Below are 24,224 nucleotides of genomic sequence, written 5' to 3' on the forward strand. Positions count from 1 at the left end.
TGCATTACATTAAAGCATCCGAAAGATCATTTAAGGAAAAAAAAAGAGACGCTATTAATACAATTCTGAACGTCAGCTGGGTCACGGGGAGCGAAAAGAGCGACGCCTTCATTGCCTCCCTGAATTGTAAAAGAAGTCGGGGCAGCTTTTCCGAGCGAGGGGGGGGGATCTCTGAACAAGCTCACTTCCGCGCCTCCGCCGCCCTAACTTCCAATGGAAGAGGGCTCCCAGCATCCTTTCCTAGGTCTAGGCAGGTGATGGCACCGGGTGGGCGCCGTCTGCAGAAGTCACAGGAATGGTTGGGTAACGTTATTGACCACAAGATTTGGCAACGGAGAAATAAAACTCGCCTAACGCTCGAATCCCTTCCAAATATGCGAGGGGGGAAAAAAAAGGACCACTTTGAATTTTGGGCCGTCCGGCCTCTCAAGAGGCGCTGTTTCCGTGACGTCACCGCCCGCGGGAGCCAATGGGGCCGCGGCGAAGAGGCGGCTGTCTGCTGTGACCCTCCTCAGCTTCAATGTGAGAGCGAGCCGGCCGAGTAGAGGTGTTGACGGGCCGCCGCTTGCAGCTGGTGGGGAATCGCTAGAAAGAGCCTCCGGCGAGCCACGACCTGGTGGCGGCTTTTCCTCCGGCATGGGAAACTTTGTGGCCCGAGAGGATTTCGAGTGGGTCTACACCGACCAGCCTCACGCCGACCGCCGCAAGGAGATTTTGAGTGAGTCCGGGAGGAGGAGAAGGAGGGGTGGTGGTTCCCCGCCTCACCCGATTCCGGGGCTTGGGCCGCCTCTTGTGAGGCAGGCGCCGCCGCGTTGCGCCAATGCCTTATGTGGAGAAGCGAAGTCGTCCCGTCCGGCTGGCGAGGAGGGGCGGCGGCGGTGGTGTCTTCTCCTCCGAGGCCTTTCGGGGTGGGAGAGGCTGAAGCGATGGCGGGGAGGGAAGGAGGGCGAGAAAAACCATCTGTGGGATCAGTTAGTCACTTCAGAAGGAGATCTATTACTACCATAGGCGTGGCTGCCTCTTCTCGACGCCCCGTTGACTTTGGGTTAATTCCCCCACCCTTATTTATTTATTTAATTTGTCGAGCGTGTATAAGATAACAGATATAAGTATAAACATGCTTATGAATACATGAAATGGATACGGATAAAATGAGGACATTTAGGACAGGGACGGTAGGCACGTTGGTGCGCTTGATCCAAGCTGGTTAAATGTTAGTTTCTTCTTGGGCGGCGGTCATGTAGAACTTCCTTCACGTGACATCTCAGCTGTGGGCTTTATCATGAACTCCCCAAAGAAAAGGTTGGAAGTCAAGTTCAACTCGGGTTTGCCTACCTTCAGAGTTTATAATGCACGTTTATGTGCTGATTTATTAGGCTGATACCCCGTCTTATCTTTTAGGAATTCAGTTCCCCTCTCCCATTTCACCCCCTAGAACAGCAATCTTCTGAAGGAAGATCAGCCTAAAGGGGGTGATGGTCACTCAGGAAACTTCCATGGTTGAGTGTCAGCTGGAACCTGGGTGTCCCTGATCCCAATCAACACTCCTTAATCATCCATTCATATTTTTTTCCCAGCCTTCTCCTAGATTTCACTCATTTTGCCCTTGGGCATTCCCCGGCTAAGGCAACACCTTAATCACTATTTTACGCTGTATCTCCACCTACTGCTTTTTTAAAAGTCCCTGTCTGTGTAGATGTGTAATTTGGAAATGTGATTTTAATATAAGATATGGGTATTTGCATCTACGCAATTTAATAATTTCTAGCGTTATGTCTGGTTGTGAAAGCTGAACACTGATGAGTACCCAGGAGATCAGTGAGCCAAATAAAGGCTGCCTGCTTTCTTGATGTGCTGAGCAGCTAGTAGACTCGCATATTCTTTATGCAAAGATGTAAGGGGAATAAAAATTTGTGTTTAACACACAAACTTGCTGAGGGAAATGGAAGATGGATATATAATATTAAAGAGAATGTTGAATTCATTCTTAAATAACCTGTAGGTTGAAAATAGTTGGAGTTAAGTATTTATTCAGGTTGCCATCAAGAATTGAATCCAATTTGATGATGTCCAATATGCAGACTGACAGGTCTTTTTAAATGTTGCACAATATTCCGTGAAGCGTTGAAAAATAAAATGTTCTATTTAAACAGTTTAAATTTGCCTTCCCTATGTCTTGGAGTTTAATTATTAATTTTTATTACGTGTTTACATTAGTAAAAGACAGATACAGAAATATAATATAATAGTGGCGCAATGGCTAGAATGCAATATTGCAGGCTACTCCTGCTGACTGCTGGCTGACTGCAATTTGGCAGTTTGAATCTCACCATCTTCAAGGTTGACTCAACCTACCATCCTTCCTAGGTTGATAAAATGAGGACACAGATTGTTGGGGGTAATATGCTGACTCTGTAAATCGCTTAGAGAGAGCTGTAAAGCACTGTAAAGAGGTATATAAGTCTAAATGCTATTGCTATTTATATAAAGGAAACATGCAGGGAAAAAACAAAGTTAAAAAGCAACTTCCATCCTTCTTTGCAAACTAATTATTCCTCCCTTCTCCTTAACATTACAATAATTCCTTCATCCCCTTATTCAAACTTTTTTCAATAATCAAATTTAGAAATAAGCATAACACACAAACCACATCAAGAGAGCCTTCCAAAACAGCCTTAGTAAACCAAAATACCCAGCATCCCTAGAAAACAAAGAAACAGGAATTTACAATATACAGAGTAAAGATTGCAACAGCCAGTATGTAGGACAAACAGGCAGAAGACTAGCAAAACATGAACACCAACTAGCAATCCGAAGACATGATGAAAACTCTTTAATTTAATAACATATGGACAACTTAACCATAGTTTCAATTGGAAAACTGACCATCCTAAACCAAGCCAAGTCCAAAAATGTTAAAGTACTTGGAAGTCTGGCACTTTGACAAGTTGGTCATCAATAAACATGTAAACATTAACATCTATGTACTGTGTAAAAGACAATCAACAAGCCAAAAAGGGAACAGAAGGATGAAAATACCGCCCCACCAGCAAGCAATACCCAAATGAGTATAGATTAAAATCAGACCAACAATCAAGAAGTGAACAATAACCCCAATCAAGGAACTACCAAACAAGCTAACAGTAAATAACTAAAGAACCTCCCAGATCACACCCATCAACACTCACAAGGCAAGGGGCTGCAAGAAAGCCTTGAGCCACAAGCAAAGCCACCTCCATCCTGGGAAACCTAGCCACCCAACACTACATTGCTAGACTGTAGCTGCCTAGTCCAACACTGGTGTGAACCACAACCATTCTCAGCATGGTGTGATGTCACAACCACCTCAGGAAACCCAAGCTCAGCCCACCTCAGGAGTTGTCATCTGCCCTGCATTCCATCTCCTTAGCAGATCTTTGCCATCTTCTCTCTCCCACTTCTGATTGGGTGTGCCCAATGTAGACCTTTGTGTGGCAGTTGCTGGCCATGCAAGGTCTTCTTCCCCAGATCTTGCTAAGAAATTGCTGCATATGATGTTGGGAGAAAAGCTTTATATGGCCAGCAGTTGGTTTGCAAAGGTAAGTAAAAAGGCCATAGTGGAGTGCAGGAGGCCAAAAGGACTGAGATGCAGGGGACATAGGCAGGTGGGGAGAGTTGAAGTACCCCTGCAGTCATAAATGTGGATGGGCTACCAAGCATAGCTTGAGGGCTATTTGTAGTCTCTACATTTGTACTAACTCAGCCATTCTTTAATGTAATCTAACTTTTGAAGGAGTTTTTATTGAAATTTCAGTTCTGTTCAAACTGTCAGTTGATATCTATTCTCTTCTTTCAATAGGAAAACATCCAGAGATAAAAACCTTGATGAAACCAGACTACAATGTGATCTGGTTGGTTATACTTATGGTGTTTGCACAACTTGTTGCTCTTTATCTAGTTAAAGATTTGGACTGGAAATGGGTTACATTTTGGGCATATATATTTGGCAGCTGTCTCAATCATTCCATGACTTTGGCAATTCATGAGATTGCTCACAACAGTGCCTTCGGCAATTCTAGATCTTCCTGGAATCGATGGTTTGGCATGTTTGCCAATCTCCCACTTGGTGTACCATACTCCATATCATTCAAGAGATACCACATGGATCATCATCGTTATCTTGGTGCAGATGGAATTGATGTGGATATACCTGCCAACTTTGAAGGATGGTTTTTCTGTACTCGTTTTCGAAAACTCATATGGATTATTCTCCAGCCACTTTTTTATGCTGTTCGACCCCTCTGTATTAATCCCAAGCCAATATCTCGATTAGAAATCATTAATTTATCAATTCAATTTGTCTTTGATGTTCTTGTATACTATTTCCTAGGAATAAAATCATTGTTCTATCTTCTGGCAGGAGTAATATTGGGGCTGGGCTTGCATCCTATTTCAGGACATTTCATAGCCGAACATTACATGTTTTTAAAGGGGTATGAAACATACTCATATTATGGACCACTGAATAAACTTACCTTCAATGTTGGCTATCACAATGAACATCATGATTTTCCTAATATTCCTGGAACAAGTCTTCCACTGGTAAGTAAATTTTAGTACATTTATTTTGTTTTTCCAGCTAACTGCTTAAAAGCTGATTTCATGAATATGCTATTTTATAGCCAGTTAGCTTCCTCCTGCAATTCAATATGTAGCATAGTCATAATACTTTGAAATTAATATAGGATGTGTGTGTACTTTCATTACAATTACTTACATACTAACCTACCATTACAACTACTAAGTGTTTAGAAAGGAATTGTAAAAGTAAATGTTTAAAGAAATAAACACAGTCACTTGTTTCAAATATAATGCTTATTCAGAGCAATAGCATATAATTAACTAAGATTCTTTAACAGAGGACAAGGGATAATGGTATCACATATCACCATTTGATAAAGTTCAAGTATTTTTCACAAAGTAGACTCTTCACAATCATTGATGTAAGAAAGAGATTTATAATTACTACAGGACAGATGCTTCCAAGCAGGCCTTATGTGAAAATATATACATATAGCCTGCAGTTCAGGTTTGCACAAAAAATGCTCTATAAAGTTAGCTAATATTTCAAATTTAACATAACTTCCATCACAGTGTTAATAAGTTGTCTTGTGTCAAGTCAGAATCATTAAGTTTAGTCAATACTTACTATTACACAATTTCTGTACACATACAGTGCTTGCTTCTTCTGGGGCTTCAGCAGACTCGTTTCAGATTTAAGACCTTTTAGATTTACAGCAAACATATCCTTGGGGAAGAAACAAACATAGGCTGTGCTGGCCCTTCAGAAAAGTTTCAAAATCCAAAAAGAACAGGATTGTTCTTAAAGCCAAACCAAACCACATGTCTATCCAGACATTAAAATGGGGTGAAGAGAAGATAGTGACGAAATAGTTTGGTATTGAAACACTGGTATTTATGTTTATCATGGCTTTATGAAAGAATGATAAAGAGGAGGTGTACAAATTACGGGGGTTGATTTCCTTGCCTCAAAAGTATAAAATCTAGCTGCCACTTAGATATGTCACCTTCCTTAGAGAAAATGAGGATTTCTTGGCAGCTTGGTAGCAAGACAAATTATACCATTATATAATAACAAAGGTTGAAAAGTAATACAAATTAGATTAATAATTTCTGAAGAATATAGTTACTATACCTGCTAAATTATGTTTCTGTTTTAAACTAATAGCCCTTAGGATTCCGCCCCCCCCTCAAAAAAGATACCCTTTGCTGTTTTTAGTTTTTGCTAGTTTTGTGGTTTTTTCTGAGAGCTTTTTTTTTTTTCATGTTGATGGCCTTAACAGTTTTGTTAGCAGTTTAATTGAGGAGCTAAAGGAAATAAGTTAATACAGTTTGCCTTGCTGATTTTGAAAGGACAATTCATGGGATAGAAGAACAAATTGATCGAGCAGTGTCAAAATTTATAGGGCATAAATAACGATATCTTGCCCAGACACTAGGACTGTTCAGAGTTGTCATGGTTTGGGCAGCCATACAAGTCAAGTAAATAAACCCAAACCGAATAAACATCTGTGAGAATGAGCATTTCATTACAGAAGATATTAGGTCATGGAATATTTTATGGCGGAATAAATTGCTAAAATACTTCTTTTGGAAGAATTAGTGAAAATTACTTGAAATTAATTCATTGACAGTATTATACTTACCAATTATTTTAGCAAGAAATGTAAGGAACATGTTTAAGGAATTTTTACTCATTCAATTTCTATAGCTATTCATCTTAAACAAGCAATTCTGTTGGAAGGGATGTAATCAAATTGGAACATACTAGTTCATTGGTGGAGCTCCCTAAACATTCAGCAGTGTTGGTAACCAGTTTTTAGGAAGATAATCTGTATACCACTAGTTCTAGCAAAACCTGAATTATGTCTTTTAGGTTTATACTGGTAATAGCAAAGATATATACCTCAGAAATAGAAGGTGATTGGTATTCAAGTGCTAGACTTTGGTACTCCAAAATTACTAAAAATATTTTAATAACACCATGAAAACTCTAATATTTATAACTGAGGTATTAGGTACAACTTCTCTTTTAATCTAATATTTTTTGCTAAAAATTCCGAGTCAATTAAGAGACATTTGTTTCTAGTGCTGATATGGGTTTTTTAAGAACAGATAATCATTTTTATGGGGAATGTAAAGGTGTCTTAAACTACAGTAGTTATATTTAGGACTCAAGTGGTAAGAGTAGTTCTTAATTTGTTCCCAGCTGGGATACTCTTGCAAGCATTTCTTAATGGTTAGTTGATTCAGTTTGGGACTGGAATACACAGTTGTCTGTTGATGTGTATTCAGCATCATGCTTATGAGGCTTTGAAAATCAGTTTTTTGCATTTTTAAAAATTAAAGATGGAATACTGGATTAATACATGTATGCATATCTTTTCAATTTTAGCTAAAGAAAATGGCTCCTGAATACTATGACCACTTACCACAATATAACTCTTGGATTAAAGTGCTTTATGATTTTGTGATGGATGACACTGTCAGCCCATATTCACGTGTGAAAAGACCTGTAAAAGGTGATGAGAAACAAGAGTAACCTTTCAAACAAGAAGTTTCTTTACAAACTCCAAAGTCATGGTGGCTGGAATAAGATGTTACTTGATAAATACTTGATGGCTTGTTATCTTGACCAAGGGTAGAATATGGATATATTGTTACATTTTTAAAAAGGTCTCTGAAAAATTAAAAACATTGATAGAATTAGAATGTTCCTTCTTTTCCATTTTTTCTGACATTGTTCTGTGCATGTTATTAATATAGCAACTTGATTCTTTAAATTTATACAATTTGTTTCAAGTATCTGCTCACTACAACTCCTGCATATTTCTTATTTTACTAACAAAGTGTAATTATTAAATAAACTTCTAGGTAACATTAATTTTGATTTACATGGTATATTAAAATGTCTGTCTTCAGTCTCTTCCAAATACATGTATATTATGGATTAGCAAATGTAATGCTAATATAGCAGATAGACAGTATTGCATTATGAATATTTAAAAAGTACAAGCTCCTTAAAGTATCAGTAGTCTCTGACTCAAAATATGTTAGCTATTTGGAAACAATTGTATTAAATTTAATTAAAATTAGCATACATCCCTCAGAAGCTTGTCTGTGGAAAACAGTTTTTTATTCTGTGGAATAAATTTGACAATATGATAGCATATTTTGCATTTATCAAAGAGTTTTTCTTCTCTTCTACTTGAAGCCCCAGACAGAGCATGTCATCTGATCTTATTTGGAGATTATATCCAGAACCTTCAGAACAAGAATTTTGGTATACAAGAGTAAGGTGAACTTGCAGATAGTGGAATTTAATTTGGCAGCACTGTCATTTAATAGGACACTTCTATTTTGAAAATATTGATATGTTGCTACTTTATACTATTTTTCTTCAGATTAAGTATTGGATTAATCTGCCTTGGTAGTAACCCTCAATAGTCTTACAATTTACTGAAACCCAGATTTGTATGTGCTTTTTTTTTTACCAGCATGAGAGGTATATCAATTATATGTGTAGAATATGAAGTGTGCAAATATATCTTATGAAATAGGGATAGGAATTAAACTGATGTAAGAAAATTTCCTGAGTACTTGAATAAAGGTATACGCTAAATTTTATCAATACAACTATGCACAATCTTCTGGAAAGTGTAGTAAAAATAAATATGGTGAAGCTAATTTTTAAATAGCTTCTAAAATCTTATTTATGGTGCTTCAGTATGTTTGAGAAAGGAGTGGCATTAAAATGTTTTACTATTACACTGAAACTATTACACTGAAAGTATTGAAAGAAGCTAGATAGGCTAGAAGTGCTGCCAAAAGTTATGTATTTAACATAGTCATATCAACCTTTTAGGTTGCAATTCAATGAGTGTATACTGCACCCCACCTCATGCAAACATATTAGTGACAGTACACTTTTGGTTTGATCCTATTTTAAAGGAAAATTAAGTTGTAGATTACATTTTGATTTTTGAACACTAAATGGAGGTTCACAAGGTGACATATTTATTTATTTATTTATTATTTACATTTCTATACCGCCCTTCTCCGAAGACTCAGGGCGGTTTACAGCCAAGTTAAAAAGACATATACAAAAATTAAAACACAATATTTGAAATTTAAAAATCTGAATCCATAGGCTGAATATTAAAATAACATGTAATAAAACCACCCATTAAAAATTACCCTTAGGCCAACCCTGCTCGGTGAAACAAAAAAGTCTTGAGCTCGCGCTTAAAGGCCCGGAGGTTGGGAAGAAGGCGTAGCCCCAGAGGCAGTTCGTTCCATAGGGTAGGTGCCCCCACAGAGAAGGCTCTTCCCCTGGGGGCCGCCAGCCAACATTGTTTAGCTGACGGCACTCCGAGGAGACCCTCCCTGTGGGAGCGCACAGGTCGATGGGAGGCTATTGGCGGCAGTAGGCGGTCCCATAAGTAACCTGGTCCCATGCCATGGAGCGCTTTAAAGGTGATCACCAACACCTTGAATTGCACCCGGAAGACCACCGGCAACCAGTGCAGCTTGCACAGGAGAGGTGTTATATGGAAGCTCCGAGATGCTCCCTCTATCCCCCGCACAGCCGCATTCTGTACCAGTTGAAGTCTCCCGGTGCTCTTCAAGGGGAGCCCCATGTAGAGAGCATTGCAGTAATCCAAGCGGGAGGTAACGAGAGCATGAGTGACCGTGTATAACGAGTCCCAGTCCAGGAATCTGATCAGGGGCGAACCGGTAGCAATCTACCACTGACCCAAACCAAAGAATAGAAGCCACCTCACCAGCAAATAGTATAGCCCAAGGGCACTCTTAAACAAGGGAACTGGAACCTAAAAATTCCCCAAAGATCCATCCTCTCTCAGCTGATGGCTCCATATTCCATCTCCTTTAACAATGAACTGAAAAGTCTGGTTCTGCCTAACAATAGAAACAGTCCCTGGTACACCAGCCATCAAATCAGATCTCCAGACCTTCCTGCCTTGTAGCTCCAAACTTCTGTAAAAGTTTTCCATTGTTTGCAATACATGTTTTTTCTTCTCACTGTTGGGTTCGTTGTTTTTTAGATCAAATCTATGATTCCTATACTCTTGGAGAGGGCAAATAGTGTCATAACTGCTACCAGCAGTTAATGTGCTGTAGAAGTTTTGCAAATGACCCTTGATTTGTTGGTTATTTTGAGGAGGAAATAATTTGTTGCCTAGTTTCAACAATGGTGCTATCTTAATATAAACAGAGCAAACCCCATTCCTTTCTAGCAGTAAAGATGTTTACCTAGCTGGGTAACATTTGGAAGCAGGTGACGATGCTCAGAGCACCAGACTCCAAGGTGCTACATCATGGGTGTCAAATTCGATTGCATCACGTGACGTATCATGATGTTTTTTGCCTTTGTGGAGCTGGGGTGGGCGTGGCCTGCATGTGACACATTGGCCAGCAGGCTACCAGTTTTACACCCCTGTGCAACATCGTTTCATTAAAGCTCTTAACTAACATGAAGAGCTCTAGGAAATTAAGTGACCCATAGTTGGTAAAAGCAACTTCTAGCTTTTAGTTTATTTAAATTATTAAAAAAGGCTTAAATTTTATTATGTTTTGTTAAAATTGACCTCTTTTTAGGATCACTTAAATTTAGTTACACTGCATTGCATTACAATTATATAAAAGAAAGCTCATGTTGATAATTGAAGTACAAAGATTTACTGTGTGTTACTTATATGTGGCCCTTGGGAAGCTTGAAAAGATAGTAAGTTTCAGTGATCCACACTGTTCCATGATCTACATTCAATACCTTCTTTCTTCTTGTTCTTGTGCCATATCCGTCATTGGACGTCGGCGATCATGTTGGCGATCCTATTTTTACCAGCAGCCACACAAAAAAGTGCTGCTGAGTTTTGTCCAAACCAGTCCCTTAAATGCCCTCTTTAGAAAGTGAATAATCAACAAGAGACTTTAAATAAAAATATTTTATGCTTGCACTGTTACATCAAAGGAAAAAAAATCTTAAAATGATAAAGATATTTGTGCTGAGCCTGGTTTATTATATCATCTAACAATACATACAACATACAAGCATGTATGTTCTCCTTACATGGGAAGATTATAATGCCTGACTACTTTGTATTGTCTTTTACTTGAAATATAGATAGTGGGGACTTGCATAGTTTATAGCAAATCACTGATTCACTTACTAAGTGTACTGTGCTATTTGGCAACAAATTCCTAGGCATTCAAATAGTCTTTCAGGACTTGGATCACCTGAAATCAGGCAGAGAGCTCTATCACAGAGATGGCTTTTGAAAGAGCCCTGCTGCTAAAGAAAGACCTAGCTTATATGTTAACATATAAATCCTTTAAAAGAAGTTCAACAATTCTGAAATTATGGGCATACAAAACTGAGATCATGTCCGATATCCCAAAAGGTCTTCTGGAAAACAGGATCAGGAGAATGCATGACAAGCAGTAGGAGTCTTCTGCGTTATCCAAGTGTCACCGGTTCAATGATTGGCGCAGCTTTTCATACATTATTTGGTCCTAATAATGGCAATAAATGGAGAAAAAATTGAAAACTCCTTTAAAGCACTAGCAATTATTTTAACTTTGCTCCAGGAAGAAATATATAATCATGTGTATTGGCAATGATTTGGCTATCCATTTGGAAGGTGAAGCAAAGGGAAAGGTAAGCATTTTTGGAGTATAATTTGCTTTTTTTTCTTAAAAACTGGTGTTACACTGTTACATCAGTAGATTAAAATATGCACATTGCTGTCTCAGCAGTTCCTATTGTCACCATGCTCTGCTTCCCTACTTCAAGACAAGCTCTATAGTATTTTTTGCATTGTTCTGTTAAAAAGCTGCTTAAAAGAAACCAGGCAAAGGTCAACTGTAATCACAATATAAAAAGATTGCTATAATTTAATTTAGAAATCAATATTAAGAGAGCAAAGTTTTGGGAGCAAAGTGTTGAGATCAGCAATCTCGTGCAAACTTGTCTTGTGAGGAACTAAAGGGATTTAAAAAAATAAGTATCCATATCAGGCTTTCCTAACACCGCAACTGACAGTCATGTCCTCTGCCCCCCTCCCTGCCCCTTTCAGTATCTACATGAAGTCAATGAGGATAGTCATCTGTTGGTTTGGTGTAGTACCACTGGTATGTGAATGATACTCGGTTATAATTTCTGTCCTCAGCTGCCCAAGTGAAGTTATAGAGGTTCTTTCCAATAATTGGATGAGAAAGAACAGGTTGCGCTCAATCTTGCCAAAATCTATAGTTTGTGTCCCCCAGTTCTGGGATATATAAAGCCCTGTAAGGAAACCTGTGAAAAAGGCCTTCATCCTGCAATGGCTAAAATGATGATGATGATGAAGAAGAAGAAGAAAGCCTAGGAATAGGTTACTTGAAGGACTCCCTTCTAAGAATGACTGCGCACCCCACATGATCCCATAGGCGGGGCATGCAGCCAGGTTTTTTAAAATTTTGTCATCTTATGGGATCTATGAAGTATGCCTTTTCTTTAGTTGCTCCTGCTCTCTGAAACAATCTCCCCCCGCCCCCAGCTGCCCTTGATATAAAAGTTCCAACTTTACTCGCCTGTAAAAAAGCAATTAAGATCTGGTTCTTCTTTTGGGGATTGAGGCCAGTTGAATGAGAGATACTTTGTGACTTGTTTTGTTATGTATTTGGTTGCCATTTTATATTTGGTATTTATATATATATATTATTGTTATGTGGATTTGTTCTTTGATTTATTGCTTGTTTTTAAACTGTACACTGCCCAGATTCACACTAGTTGAATTGGGTGCCTTATAAATCTATTAAATAAATAAACAAACAAATAAATCATATCACATTAACCCCAACTTGCCCACATACACACAACAGAATTTCTAATGAAATGTACCAGTATTTGATTCTAATTCAAAATTAGACTACTCCAGTCAGTCTGAGTTACTGTGAACACATATACATTGTATTTAGTATGGATTGCTGTAATGATTCTGGAAGATTATGTTACATTTCTGATACATAGATAGATAGATAGATAGATGAGAGATAAATATATTAAGAGATAGACAGACAGATAGATGGATGTGTGTGTGTGAGAGAGAGAGAGAAAGAGACAGAGACACACAGAGAGAGTGTGTGTAGATATTTGGGCTTTCCTTTTTGAATTATAGAAATATGTGCTAGGATGGAATAATAGCAATAAAGGAAATTGAGATGAATAAAAATGAACATAATTGTGAGGTAAATGCTAGTTCTGCTTATTAACATTGAGGAATGAGAGATAATGGCTGGCTGGAACAGAAAAATAGTTCTAGAAGATTTGCTGAACAAAAGGCTACAAGAATGTCTTATTGATGTGCAAAAGCATCATAAAATTCTGATAATATTACTTGCCAATGTTCAGGCTAGAAGTTTTCAAACAGTTCTGGAGAACATTTTCCATTGATCGAAAGTGAAATTCTTGAAAACTCCTTGTTTGCTACTGTTATATTTTGCTGGGATTACAGGTGATCCTTTGTTCACAACCACTTATTGTTTGAATTTGCAATGGTACTGAACAAGCAGTTCTTATAACCTGGTCTTTAGAATTCTGCCTGTCACCGTGTCCTTGCATCACATGACTGTGAATGTTGCAGCATCCCACAGTCATCATTTGTGACCGTTGCTGGCTTCCAACAAGCAAAGTCAATGGGGAAGCCAGCAGACATGGTGTCTTTGTGTAAGGACCTGTGGTGATTTGCTTAATTCTAACCGAGCATGTTAGAATTATTGCTAAGTGATGCAGTCATGTGATGTGGCATTTTACAACTGCATCACCTAGCAATGCAATTCTAGTCCCATTTATTAAGAACAGAATACTACCTATATTGGGAATTTAGCATAATAGTAATCTTTCCTAAAACCACACCTTCCTTCCTAAAACATTTCTGCAATAGTCATACTTACCACCAATACAGTTGGGGGAAAAAAAGATGTGGGTGAAAGGGTGAAAGACTTAAGAGAATAAAGGCATCATACTTTGAACAATTAAGATACTTGGTGTATTTTACATTTCACTCAAAGTTGATCTATGGCATATTACATGAGATTTTAAAGAAGTATGAAGCTCCGGGCCATGCATATTTCTTTACAATGTTCTATGAACAATCTGGGTCACCAACTGAAAATCTAAAAGTATTTCTTACCTTTGGAGTTATAGAGGATTTCACTTTCTTAAAAGCTTCTTCAAAATGTTTTCTGCCAACTCTAATTTCCCCTGTGAAGACTGTAGTACAAGAAACACTTACAATAATTGAAGAAAATAATAACTTTGATCAAATAAAATGTGTATTGATCAACCAAATATTAAGAATGGAAGGGAAACAAGAAGTTCTTTATTAATATGACAATTTGCCACAGAACTATTTTTTTCTCTCTTATTATTTTTCATGCATTTCCATGCTTATTTGCTAGTGTTATAAAGTTGTTGAAAAAAACTGTCTAGTTTGCTAGAGTGCATCCTCAGGTCTAATTCAATAAGAAAACATCCCATAATCAATTCTGTTTATGAGATTTATATAGAGAAGGCAAAAATCAAGAAGTCTGAAAATTTCACATACAACTAATTCATTCTTCTACAGTCTTCTGCTTAAAGAGGTGAGAATCTTGAATTCAAAATTATTTCAAGTACTCTGCAAGAACTGAGTTACACTATGTAATGAACTATAAGAACTGGAAAGAAACAGCATTTATGTTCAGAAACGACTATTTTCCACAAGCTATTCAACGAGGGCAACTGTCTGCTCAAAAGTGACTAAGACTTTGCCCTGGATTATATATTAAAACAGCACTGAAACATGGTGAAGTAACATGTGCCCTTTCTCCTTCCTCCATTAAAAAATAAGGATGTATTTAATAAATAACTCACCACAGGAATTTAATGTCGCCATCAGCTAAAAGGCGATAAAACCAGGGCTTAGTTTTTTAAATTAATACTAATGTATTTTTCCCTTTTTTTAATCATAGGGTCTATGATAGGGTTCCTTGTTTGGAACTCTTCTTAGCTTTTGCCTATTAACTGGTATTTTATAAAGGCTTATTTATACATAAAACTCCATGAGTGAAAATAGTATAGGTAACCCTCAACTTACAACCAGTTGTTTAGTGACTGTTCGAAGTTTCAACAGCACTGAAAAAAGTTACTCGCACTTATGACTAACACAGCATCCTATGACCATCTGTCCAAAATTCAGGTGCATGGCAAGCAGCATATTTGCAACATATTTATTTATTTTTATTTATTTATTATTTCAATTTCTATACCGCCCTTCTCCCGAAGGACTCAGGGCGGTTTACAGCCAACTAAGAACAACAAATATAAAAATTAAAAACAAATTTAAAAGATTAAATTTAAATAGGCTGAAAATTCTAAAAAACTATTAAAAACCCCCATTAAAAACTATTAGGCCAGTCCTGCACGATGAAATAAAAGAGTCTTCAACTCACGCCGGAAGGCCCGGAGGTCAGGGAGTTGGCGTATCCCTGGGGGTAGCTCGTTCCAGAGGGCTGGAGCCATCGCAGAGAAGGCCCTCCCCCTGGGGGTCGCCAGTCGACATTGTCTGGCTGACGGCACCCTGAGGAGACCCTCTCTGTGGGAGTGCACTGGTCGATGGGAGGCCACCGGTAGCAGCAGGCGGTCCCGTAAGTACTCCGGTCCTAAGCCATGGAGCGCTTTAAAGGTGAGAACCAACACGTTGAATTGCACCCGGAAGGCAACCGGAAACCAGTGCAGCCTACGCAGGATAGGTGTTATATGGGAGCTTCGAGCCGCTCCCTCAATCACCCGCACGGCCGCATTCGGAACCAGTTGAACCATTTACAATGGTTGCAGCACCCCAGGGTGGTGTGATCGCCATTTGTGACCTTCTCAGTCAGCTTCTGACATGCAAAGTCAATGAGCGAAGTCAGGGTTGTTTAATGACCGTGTGATTCATTTAGCAATAGCAGTGATTTGCTTAACGACTGTGGTAAAAAAGGTCTTAAAATTGAACATTGCTCACTTAACAACCATCTTGTTTAGCAATGGATATTTTGGTTGCAACTGTGGTAAACCTGCAATGATATGATTATTTCTAATCTAATCCAACTCTGCATTCCCAGCTAAAGCAATTATCCTTATTCTATTCTTTGGAGAGTTTGCTTACAAAAAATGAAATGCAGCAAGAAAACCAGAGGCACAAGTGCAATTTGGAAAACATTGTTTTTGATACAAACACACCCACAAAAACATCTGAAGATGTTCATTAGAACAAACCCAGCTAAAACCGTCATAACAAAACAGTACAGTCAGTGTTTCCTTTTAATTAAATTAAAACCTAATCTGTAAAAGCAGTGCATTAATATAGAATGTAAATTGTGGAAATAAATCTTTGATCTGTTGGCATTAATGAAAAGTAAAGAACTAGCTAATCCTCTTCACTTTGTGATTTGTCTTCAATCTTAAATCTGAAAACAGCTGTCGTATTGTTTGGAACTGAATCCAAATTACTTATATGTAGATCATACTGAGAGGAAACTGCTTGAAAATATTTAGGCGAGAGTAATTAAGTTTCTATAACTTTGTGGTTCTTCCTTGCTCTACAGTGTCTTTAAACAAAAGAGGCAATTGTATTAGTGATCATGCATCACCAGGATTATTTCACAAAGCTTCTAGTAAACATTACCATAGAGTTGTTTATTAATGATTAGTAGAAAAGAGACAGAAATGGAAAAATACTGCTTGCTCAAGTTTCTATTTAGCAAGAGCAACTCTTGCATGCCAGACTGAGATTTCAGCTGCATTTCTGTGTTTTTTCTTGTACCAAAGAGAGTTCTACTTATCAGTGTATTTTATTCTAAATCACATCCCTAGTTCAGTTATGTTCCAAACTGTCTACAGGTAGTCCTCAATTTAAAATAGTTCGTTTAGTGACTGTTTGAAGTTACAACACCACTGAAAAAAGTGACTTATGACCATTTTCACGCTTATGACCATTGCAGCATCCCCATGGTCACGTGATTTACATTCAGATGCTTGACAACTGACTCACATTTATGATGGTTGCAGTATCCTGGGGTCATGTGATCCCCTTTTGCAACCTTCTGACAAGCAAAGACAATGGGGAAGCCAGATTCACTTAAGAATCATGTTACTAATTTCACAACTTCAGTGATTCACTTAACAAATGTGGCAAAGACTTCCGGTTTGGCTCCGCTTCGTGCAGAAGCAGCTATAATTAGGCTGCTAACTCTCTAGTCTGTAGAGCTGTCAGGACATCGTAAATCTTGGTCCGACAGCTTGGAATTCTTTCCCTCGGGCAAAGAGGGAAAGATGAGCATTCAGGCTGAAGTTGAGACACCCTAATAAGCTTCTGAGGCTTGCGGGGAGTTCTCCTTCCATAGCCTGATAAGCTCCTGGCTGGGGGAGGCATTTGCCTTTATGGCAAACAAACGAAGCGTCCAATTTCCACAGCAGAAATTGATTTATGATGGATTGTAACGTGGACGGAGCAGAAACTGGAGTTCTAGCACTTGTTTGTAAGAAGACTGTAAGCCCCTGAGGATATATTTGCTGCGAAGATAGGAGAGAAGAAAGCAAATGGCGGTTTTGTGGAATGTGTGTACTGAAAACGAAAGTAGAAATGCTTACTAACGGCTAGTGTTGAAGTAAAAGACAGAAGATATATAGGAAGATACTGACTAAATGGAAGAAACGAGAATTTTATGATTTATATTTTTTCTTTTTCTTTGGGATTATAGTGATTTAGAAGAAAAGTTTTTTGAATTTTTCTTTTCTAAATTTTTTTCCCCCTCTTGGTCTGTTATTAAGTTATATTTTTTTAAAAAAATGGCTTTTAAGCAAATAGTGCCAAAAGTCATTAAAAACTTTGAAATTTCTTCAGTTCAGATTCAAAAATTAAAAGAAGAAATCAAAAAGGAATTAAGAAATTCTTTACAGGAGTTTTTGGAGAGTCGTTTTCTAGAAATAGATCAAAAATTTGATGAAATAGAGAAAGAGATGTTGGATTTTAAGGAAGTGGTGGAAGAGCAGAAGAGGGAAATGAAAATGGTAAAGGATGCAATTGCGCAAATATTAAGCTCTTGTATTCAGATGGAGGATGATCTTGCAGAAATTAATAAAGCTAATTTAGAGTTGCAAAGGAAAATAGAGGAAATTCAAAAAAATCAAAACAATTGGAATTTAGATAATAAGATGGAAGATATACAGGCAAAGGTAGATAGGGCAGATGAAGAAAGAGTAATATTACAATATAGATTAATGGAATATGCTATAAGGGTGAGAGGTTTGAAGCAAAATAGGAAGGAAAATTTAAAAGAGATTTTTACGCAAGCCTTTGCTCAGATAAAGGGTGTGGAGCCGGAAGATTTTGAGATTAATATTGAAAGAATTTATCGTGTTAATTCTTGGTGGGCAAGACAAAATAGAGTACCGAGGGATGTGGTTATTTATTTTACATCTAAAAAGGTTAGGTATGAAATTTTGCAAGCCTTTTATAAAAATAAATTTCAAATATTGGGACAAGATATAAAAATGATGAAGGAAATTCCTCCTAAAATGTTAAGAAAGAGAAGAGAATTTGCTTTTTTAGTGGATGAGTTTAAGAAACATCAGATATATTTTAGATGGGAAGTTCCAATGGGTTTGTCAGTGAATTTTAGAGGCAGAAAGTATTTTCTTAATTCAGTTATGAAAGCGAGACATTTTTATATTAATGTTTTAAAGAGTGGGAATCCTTTGTTGTTAGATGCTAAGTTAATTGGTTTGGAAATGATGGAAAATAGAATGGGAGAGGGGAGGAATGTTTAAGATGTGAATATGATGATTATGGTTAATTTTTGGAATTGATTTGTTTAGGATATAAATTATAGGATTTTTGTTATTTGCTATTTGTATGGTATAAATCTATGGGATGATATTATTTAATTGTGAAGGATGGAAAGTGAAATTTATGAATTTAGATAATGTGGATGTAATGATTTTAATTGTTTACTGTTATATTATGGATGTAGTTTAAATGATTATTTGTTTTAATTGACATGTTTATAGATAGTAAAAGTTATGAAGTTAAGCTGGAAATATTATATTTGAGAGATTTTATTAGAAATGATATTTGATTGGGAGTAGTAGAATAGAATAGAATAGAATTTTTTATTGGCCAAGTGTGATTGGACACACAAGGAATTTGTCTTGGTGCATATGCTCTCAGTGTACATACAAGAAAAGATACGTTCATCAAGGTACAACATTTACAACACAATTGATGATCAATATATCAATATAAATCATAAGGATTGCCAGCAACAAGTTATAGTCATACAGTCATAAGTGGAAAGAGATTGGCGATGGGAACTATGAAACGATTAATAGTAGTGCAGATTCAGTAAATAGTCTGACAGTGTTGAGGGAATTATTTGTTTAGCAGAGTGATGGCCTTCGGGAAAAAACTGTTCTTGTGTCTAGTTGTTCTGGTGTGCAGTGCTCTATAGCGTCGTTTTGAGGGTAGGAGTTGAAACAGTTTATGTCCAGGATGCGAGGGATCTGCAAATATTTTCACGGCCCTCTTCTTGATTCGTGCAGTATACAGGTCCTCAATGGAAGGCAAGTTGGTAGCAATTATTTTTCTGCAGTTCCAATTATCCTCTGAAGTCTGTGTTTTCTTGTTGGGTTGCAGAACCGAACCAGACAGTTATAGAGGTGCAAATGACAGACTCAATAATTCCTCTGTAGAATTGGATCAGCAGCTCCTTGGGCAGTTTGAGCTTACTGAGTTGGCGAGAAAGAACATTCTTTGTTGTCCTTTTTAATGATGTTTTGATGTTAGCTGTCCATTTGAGATCTTGCGATATGATAGAACCCAGAAATTTGAAGGTTTCTACTGTTGATACTGTGTTGTCAAGTATTGTGAGAGGTGGAAGTATGGAAGGGTTTTTCCTAAAGTCTACCACCATTTCTACGGTTTTGAGTGTGTTCAGTTCCAGATTGTTTTGGTTGCACCACAAGGCTAGTCGTTCGACCTCTCGTCTATATGCGGATTCGTCATTGTCTCGAATGAGACCAATCACTGTTGTGTCATCTGCGAACTTCAGTAGCTTAACTGATGGATCATTGGAGATGCAGTCATTGGTATACAGAGAGAAGAGAAGTGGGGAGAGCACACAGCCTTGGGGGGCCCCTGTGCTAATTGTACAGGTATTTGATGTGATCTTGCTTAGCTTCACCTGCTGCTTCCTGTTTGTTAGGAAGCTTGTGATCCACTTACAAGCCTGTTCCGGTACCTGTAGCTGGTTTAGCTTAGTTAGGAGAGTGTCTGGAATGATGGTATTGAATGCTGAACTAAAGTCTACAAAAAGGACCCTTGCATAGGTCTTTGGAGACTCAAGATGTTGTAGGATGTAGTGCAGAGCCATATTAACAGCATCATCTGTTGATCTATTTGCTCGGTATGCAAATTGCAAGGGGTAAAGATCGATAGGCATCTTTTAGTGTTGTGTAGCAGTGGTCTAGAGTATTCTTGCCTCTGGTGGGACAATTGACATGCTGAAAGTATTTTGAAGGGAGGAGTGGAGAAGGAGGAGAGGAAGTAGTAAAGTGAAGGATGTGAAAGTAGTAGAGGGTAGAGAGGGAGGTTGTGAAGAAAGGAAGTGGCAATCGGGCAGGCCTGAATCAGTATGATTAATGATTAATGATAGATAATAGTTTGCACATAAATATGATGTTGGAAAATGGAAATAAAAATTATTTATATGAACAAATGTGGCAAGAAAAGTTGTAAAATGGGGCAAAACTACTTAACAAATTTCTCATTTAATAACATACATTTTGGGCTCAATTGTGGTCGTAAGTTGAGGGCTACCTGTAGTGTTTTGACTGCTGAAGACTGTCTAATATGTCACGTTCAACTCTTTTCTAGACTGCCTCTAACATTAGCTTCTTAGTCTTGTAACAGCATCCTACATTTTATGACTTTTTACAGAGGGTCAGTGCTGTCAGGGTCAACCAATGCCCATTTCAGTATTCTGGATATTTTTCCTTCTTTTTCCTTCATACTTACAATTTTTTAAAAAAAATTATAGTGCTAGACAGCCCAGTGTAGATAAAAAATACTAACATTTTCATTCCTACCAAACCTTTAATTAACTTCCTTTCACTATTTTTAGTGTGTCTTTAGTTTAGAGCAATCCTATAACAATTCTGCACTGTGGGAACTCTGAAATAAATTAATGAAAACATCCAAAGGTTCTTAAACATCTGGTCATTAAGAAAATCTGCCTTAAGTTATAATATGCCATTTCCCTCTCCTTACTGTTCTTGTTTGCAGGACTGAACATTGTCATTTGTTGTTTTAGGGCACAAACAGAAGCTTCTCGTACTAGAGCTGAAAGATCTGCTCCTCTATAAAGAAAAAACAGAAAAGAAAAGCATTTTATTTTATTTAGCATATGGCAAATACATGGACTTATAATAGTTCAAAGGTTAATGTCCAGTCCACCCAGTCATTCAAGGACAGGGTGGTCTATGTTGAAAAAATCAGACACTGGGCTGATGTAAGCTCTTGATGGACATTCGGACACAATAAAAATCATGAAATACACAAAAATCGGAGGGGCTGCTGCCAGTTCGGGCAAACCGGTTGTTACAATTCTGCACAGTTCGGTGAACTGGCAAATCCCACCACTGGCTGGCACTCCCACAGGTCTTCCCTTTGCTTGGAAAGCCTATGCTTCTAGTCCTTAGTGAGGTGCTTCTACTGAGCCTCCTTCTCGGTCAGAGGAGTGGCTGGGAAGGGTGAGTAGAGGCTGATGAGGTGCCCCTTGACGTGAGTGACATCGAGTTGGCCATGCCCACATACCCAGTCATTAGGCAGATCATATTAGTGGTCCGTGGGATTTAAAATTATGAATTTAGTGATCCCTGAGGTCCGAAAGGTTGGTGACCACTGCTCCAGAGCATACATGTTCCTTTATCTGCTCTCAAAACCGATTCCAAATTGGATATTACTCACGTAAAGCAATCACAGCAGGGATCATAAGCAATTTCTTCCAGGTGTACATCAATATCAAGTGGGGGTACAGTTCCATCCTGTAACCATAAAAAAGGCATGCAATGACTTTGATACATATGAGAAATCATATAATTTGATTTGTATTAAATAATGTGGGAACTGCAGACATTATTTAATATAAATTAAATTTAAAATATATGTATATTTATTTACTTAAATAAAAATAAAATAAATAAAATAAAATAACTGGGGAACTGCCAGAGGACTGGAAGAGAGCTGATGTAGTTCCCATATTCAAAAAAGGAAAAAAAATAGACCCAGGAAACTACAGACCCATCAGCCTGACCTTAATACCAGGGAAGATTCTGGAAAAGATAATCAAGCAACGAATTAGCAAACACCTAGAAGCAAATAAAGTAATAACCAAAAGCCAACATGGGTTTGTTAAAAACAGATCATGCCAGACCAATCTTATTGCATTCTTTGACAAAGTGACAAAACTAGTGGACCAGAGGAATGCTGTCAATATAATTTACTTGGACGTCAGTAAAACATCTGCAAAGTAGACCATAACCTACTACTTGATAAAATAGAAAAATGTGGGTTACACAGTATCACCATCAGATGGATTTGTAACTGGCTCACCAACCATACTCAACATGTAGTCCTCAATGGAACTGCATCTACATGGAGAGAGGTATGCAGTGGGATACCCCAGGGCTCTGTTTTAGGCCCAGTAATCTTCAACATCTTCATCAACAATTTGGACAAGGGGATAGATGGGGAACTCATCAAATTTGCAGATGACACCAAGCTAGCCAACACTCCAGAAGATAGGCTTAAGATAGAGATGGATCTTGACAGACTTGAACATTGGGCGCTATCTAACAAAATGAAATTCAATGGTGAAAAAAGTAAAGTTCTACATTTAGGCAAGAAAAATAAAACACACAGTCACAGTATATGTGGTAACTTGATCAATAGTGGTGACTGTGAGAGGGATCTTAGAGTCCTAATGGACAATCACTTAAATATGAGCCAGCAGTGTGCAGCAGCTGCCAAAAAAGCCAACACAGTTCTAGGCTGCATAAACAGAGGGATAGACTCAAGATCACATGAAGTGTTAATACCACTTTCAAAGGCCACACTTGAAATACTGCATCCAATTTTGGTCGCCACAATGTAAAAAAGATGTTGAAACTCTAGAAAGAGTGCAGAAAAGAGTAACTGTTGTCATCATACAACAGTGAAGTTGAACAAAACACCTAATCTCAATATCAATGGAAGAGAGAACTATATTCCTTCGAGGGACAGTTTCACAGCTGCAGTACTTCACTCAAAGGCTCTGTTCCATATGGCCATCAGCAGCACCAGTGGAGGTGGGGGGTGGACAAACTGATGAAAGCAGTGTTGTGTTGTTGTGAAGCCCCACCCCTTGTGTACATATGACACTGCATGCGTGTCCCCCATTTATACTTTTTAAAATAAAATAAACAATGATTTTCCATTGGGAAAAACTAATTGTACCATTAATGTTACAAGAAATTATTTATGAAAGCAGAAAAGGCCCCTGATGGAGATGGATTTTTAATAAAATGGAATTATGACTTTTATGGAAATGGAACACATATATATTTGTATTCAAGTCAGTGTTGACTCCTGGCAACTGCCTGGACTTGTTCTTGTGGTTTACTTGACAGGATGTTTGAGAAATGGTTTGCCACTGCTTTCTTCTTAAGGCTGAGAAAGCACAGGATTACCAAATTAGTTTCATGCCCAAGGATTCAAAGTATCACAATTTCTAGCCTAATGCCTTAGTCACTGTATTAAACTGGCTCTTTCATGTTGCTGGTAACATATATTTAGTCATGCATGAAACATAAATTTCCTTCCTTGTTTTAGGAAGTATATATAGCCATATTAGTGAAACTGAGCAAAGTTCCAAGTAGCTGTACTAGTTATTGTTCAATATCTTTCTTAGCTGCAGATAATAAAAAATTGATTATAACCTCAATAAAGAGGTTATTTCTTTCTTTAGTTTACCTTGCACAATCCAGTTTTATTAAAAATCCTAACATCTTGTAATAGCAGGCAGGTGGTAGAAATTTTTACAATTCAGTCTGAGAAATTTGATCTAGTTTTCTGGCATCTAGCAGCAGAAAAAGCTTTGGATATTTTTTTGAACATGTTTAAGAAAAAAAAGGATTTACTTCTGTTTTTATTAACCAGTTAAGAATCAGGGGTGAAATCAGTGGTGGGATTCAGCCAGTTCGCACCACTTCGGGAGAACCGGTTGTTAACTATCTGAGCAGTTGGCAAATTGGTTGTTGGAAGAAATTATTAGGGCAGAGAACCGGTTGTTAAATTACTTGAATCCTAACACTGGGTGAAATCCAGCAGGTTCTGAAAGGTTCTGGAGAACTGGTAGCAGAAATTTTGAGTAGTTCAGTTCAGAGAATCAGCAAATATCACCTCTGCCTGGTCCCAAGGTGGGAATGGAGATTTTGCAGTATCCTTTCCCTGGAGTGGGAATGGAGATTTTGCAGTATCCTTCCGCTAGAGTGGGGTGGGAATGAAGATTTTGCAATATCCTTCCCCTGCCACGCCCACCAA

The 24,224-nt window shown here is 37.9% G+C and overlaps 2 protein-coding genes across 2 annotated transcripts in view; one reads left to right on the top strand and one right to left on the bottom strand.

Annotated features, from left to right (window-relative positions):
- Positions 1–482: 482 nt before the first annotated feature.
- DEGS1 (delta 4-desaturase, sphingolipid 1) lies at positions 483–7,730 on the top strand. Its single transcript, XM_058165505.1, has 3 exons — positions 483–718; positions 3,839–4,581; positions 6,956–7,730. The coding sequence occupies exons 1-3, from the start codon at positions 637–639 to the stop codon at positions 7,100–7,102; spliced, it is 972 nt and encodes a 323-aa protein (XP_058021488.1). The 5' UTR covers positions 483–636; the 3' UTR covers positions 7,103–7,730.
- A 2,778-nt stretch (positions 7,731–10,508) lies between these two features.
- Positions 10,509–24,224, bottom strand: part of NVL (nuclear VCP like) — a 65,812-nt gene continuing 52,096 nt past the window's right edge. The window contains exons 20-23 of the mRNA XM_058165504.1: positions 21,612–21,688; positions 20,913–21,001; positions 13,755–13,834; positions 10,509–11,094 (exon numbers count right to left, since the gene is read on the bottom strand). Of these exons, the coding sequence (XP_058021487.1) occupies positions 11,050–11,094; positions 13,755–13,834; positions 20,913–21,001; positions 21,612–21,688 (291 nt within the window). The 3' untranslated portion in view covers positions 10,509–11,049. The remainder of the gene's footprint in view (positions 11,095–13,754; positions 13,835–20,912; positions 21,002–21,611; positions 21,689–24,224) is intronic.

The sequence above is a fragment of the Ahaetulla prasina genome, chromosome 1 (genome assembly GCF_028640845.1).
Source record: "Ahaetulla prasina isolate Xishuangbanna chromosome 1, ASM2864084v1, whole genome shotgun sequence".
In the NCBI taxonomy this organism is placed as follows: domain Eukaryota; kingdom Metazoa; phylum Chordata; class Lepidosauria; order Squamata; family Colubridae; genus Ahaetulla; species Ahaetulla prasina.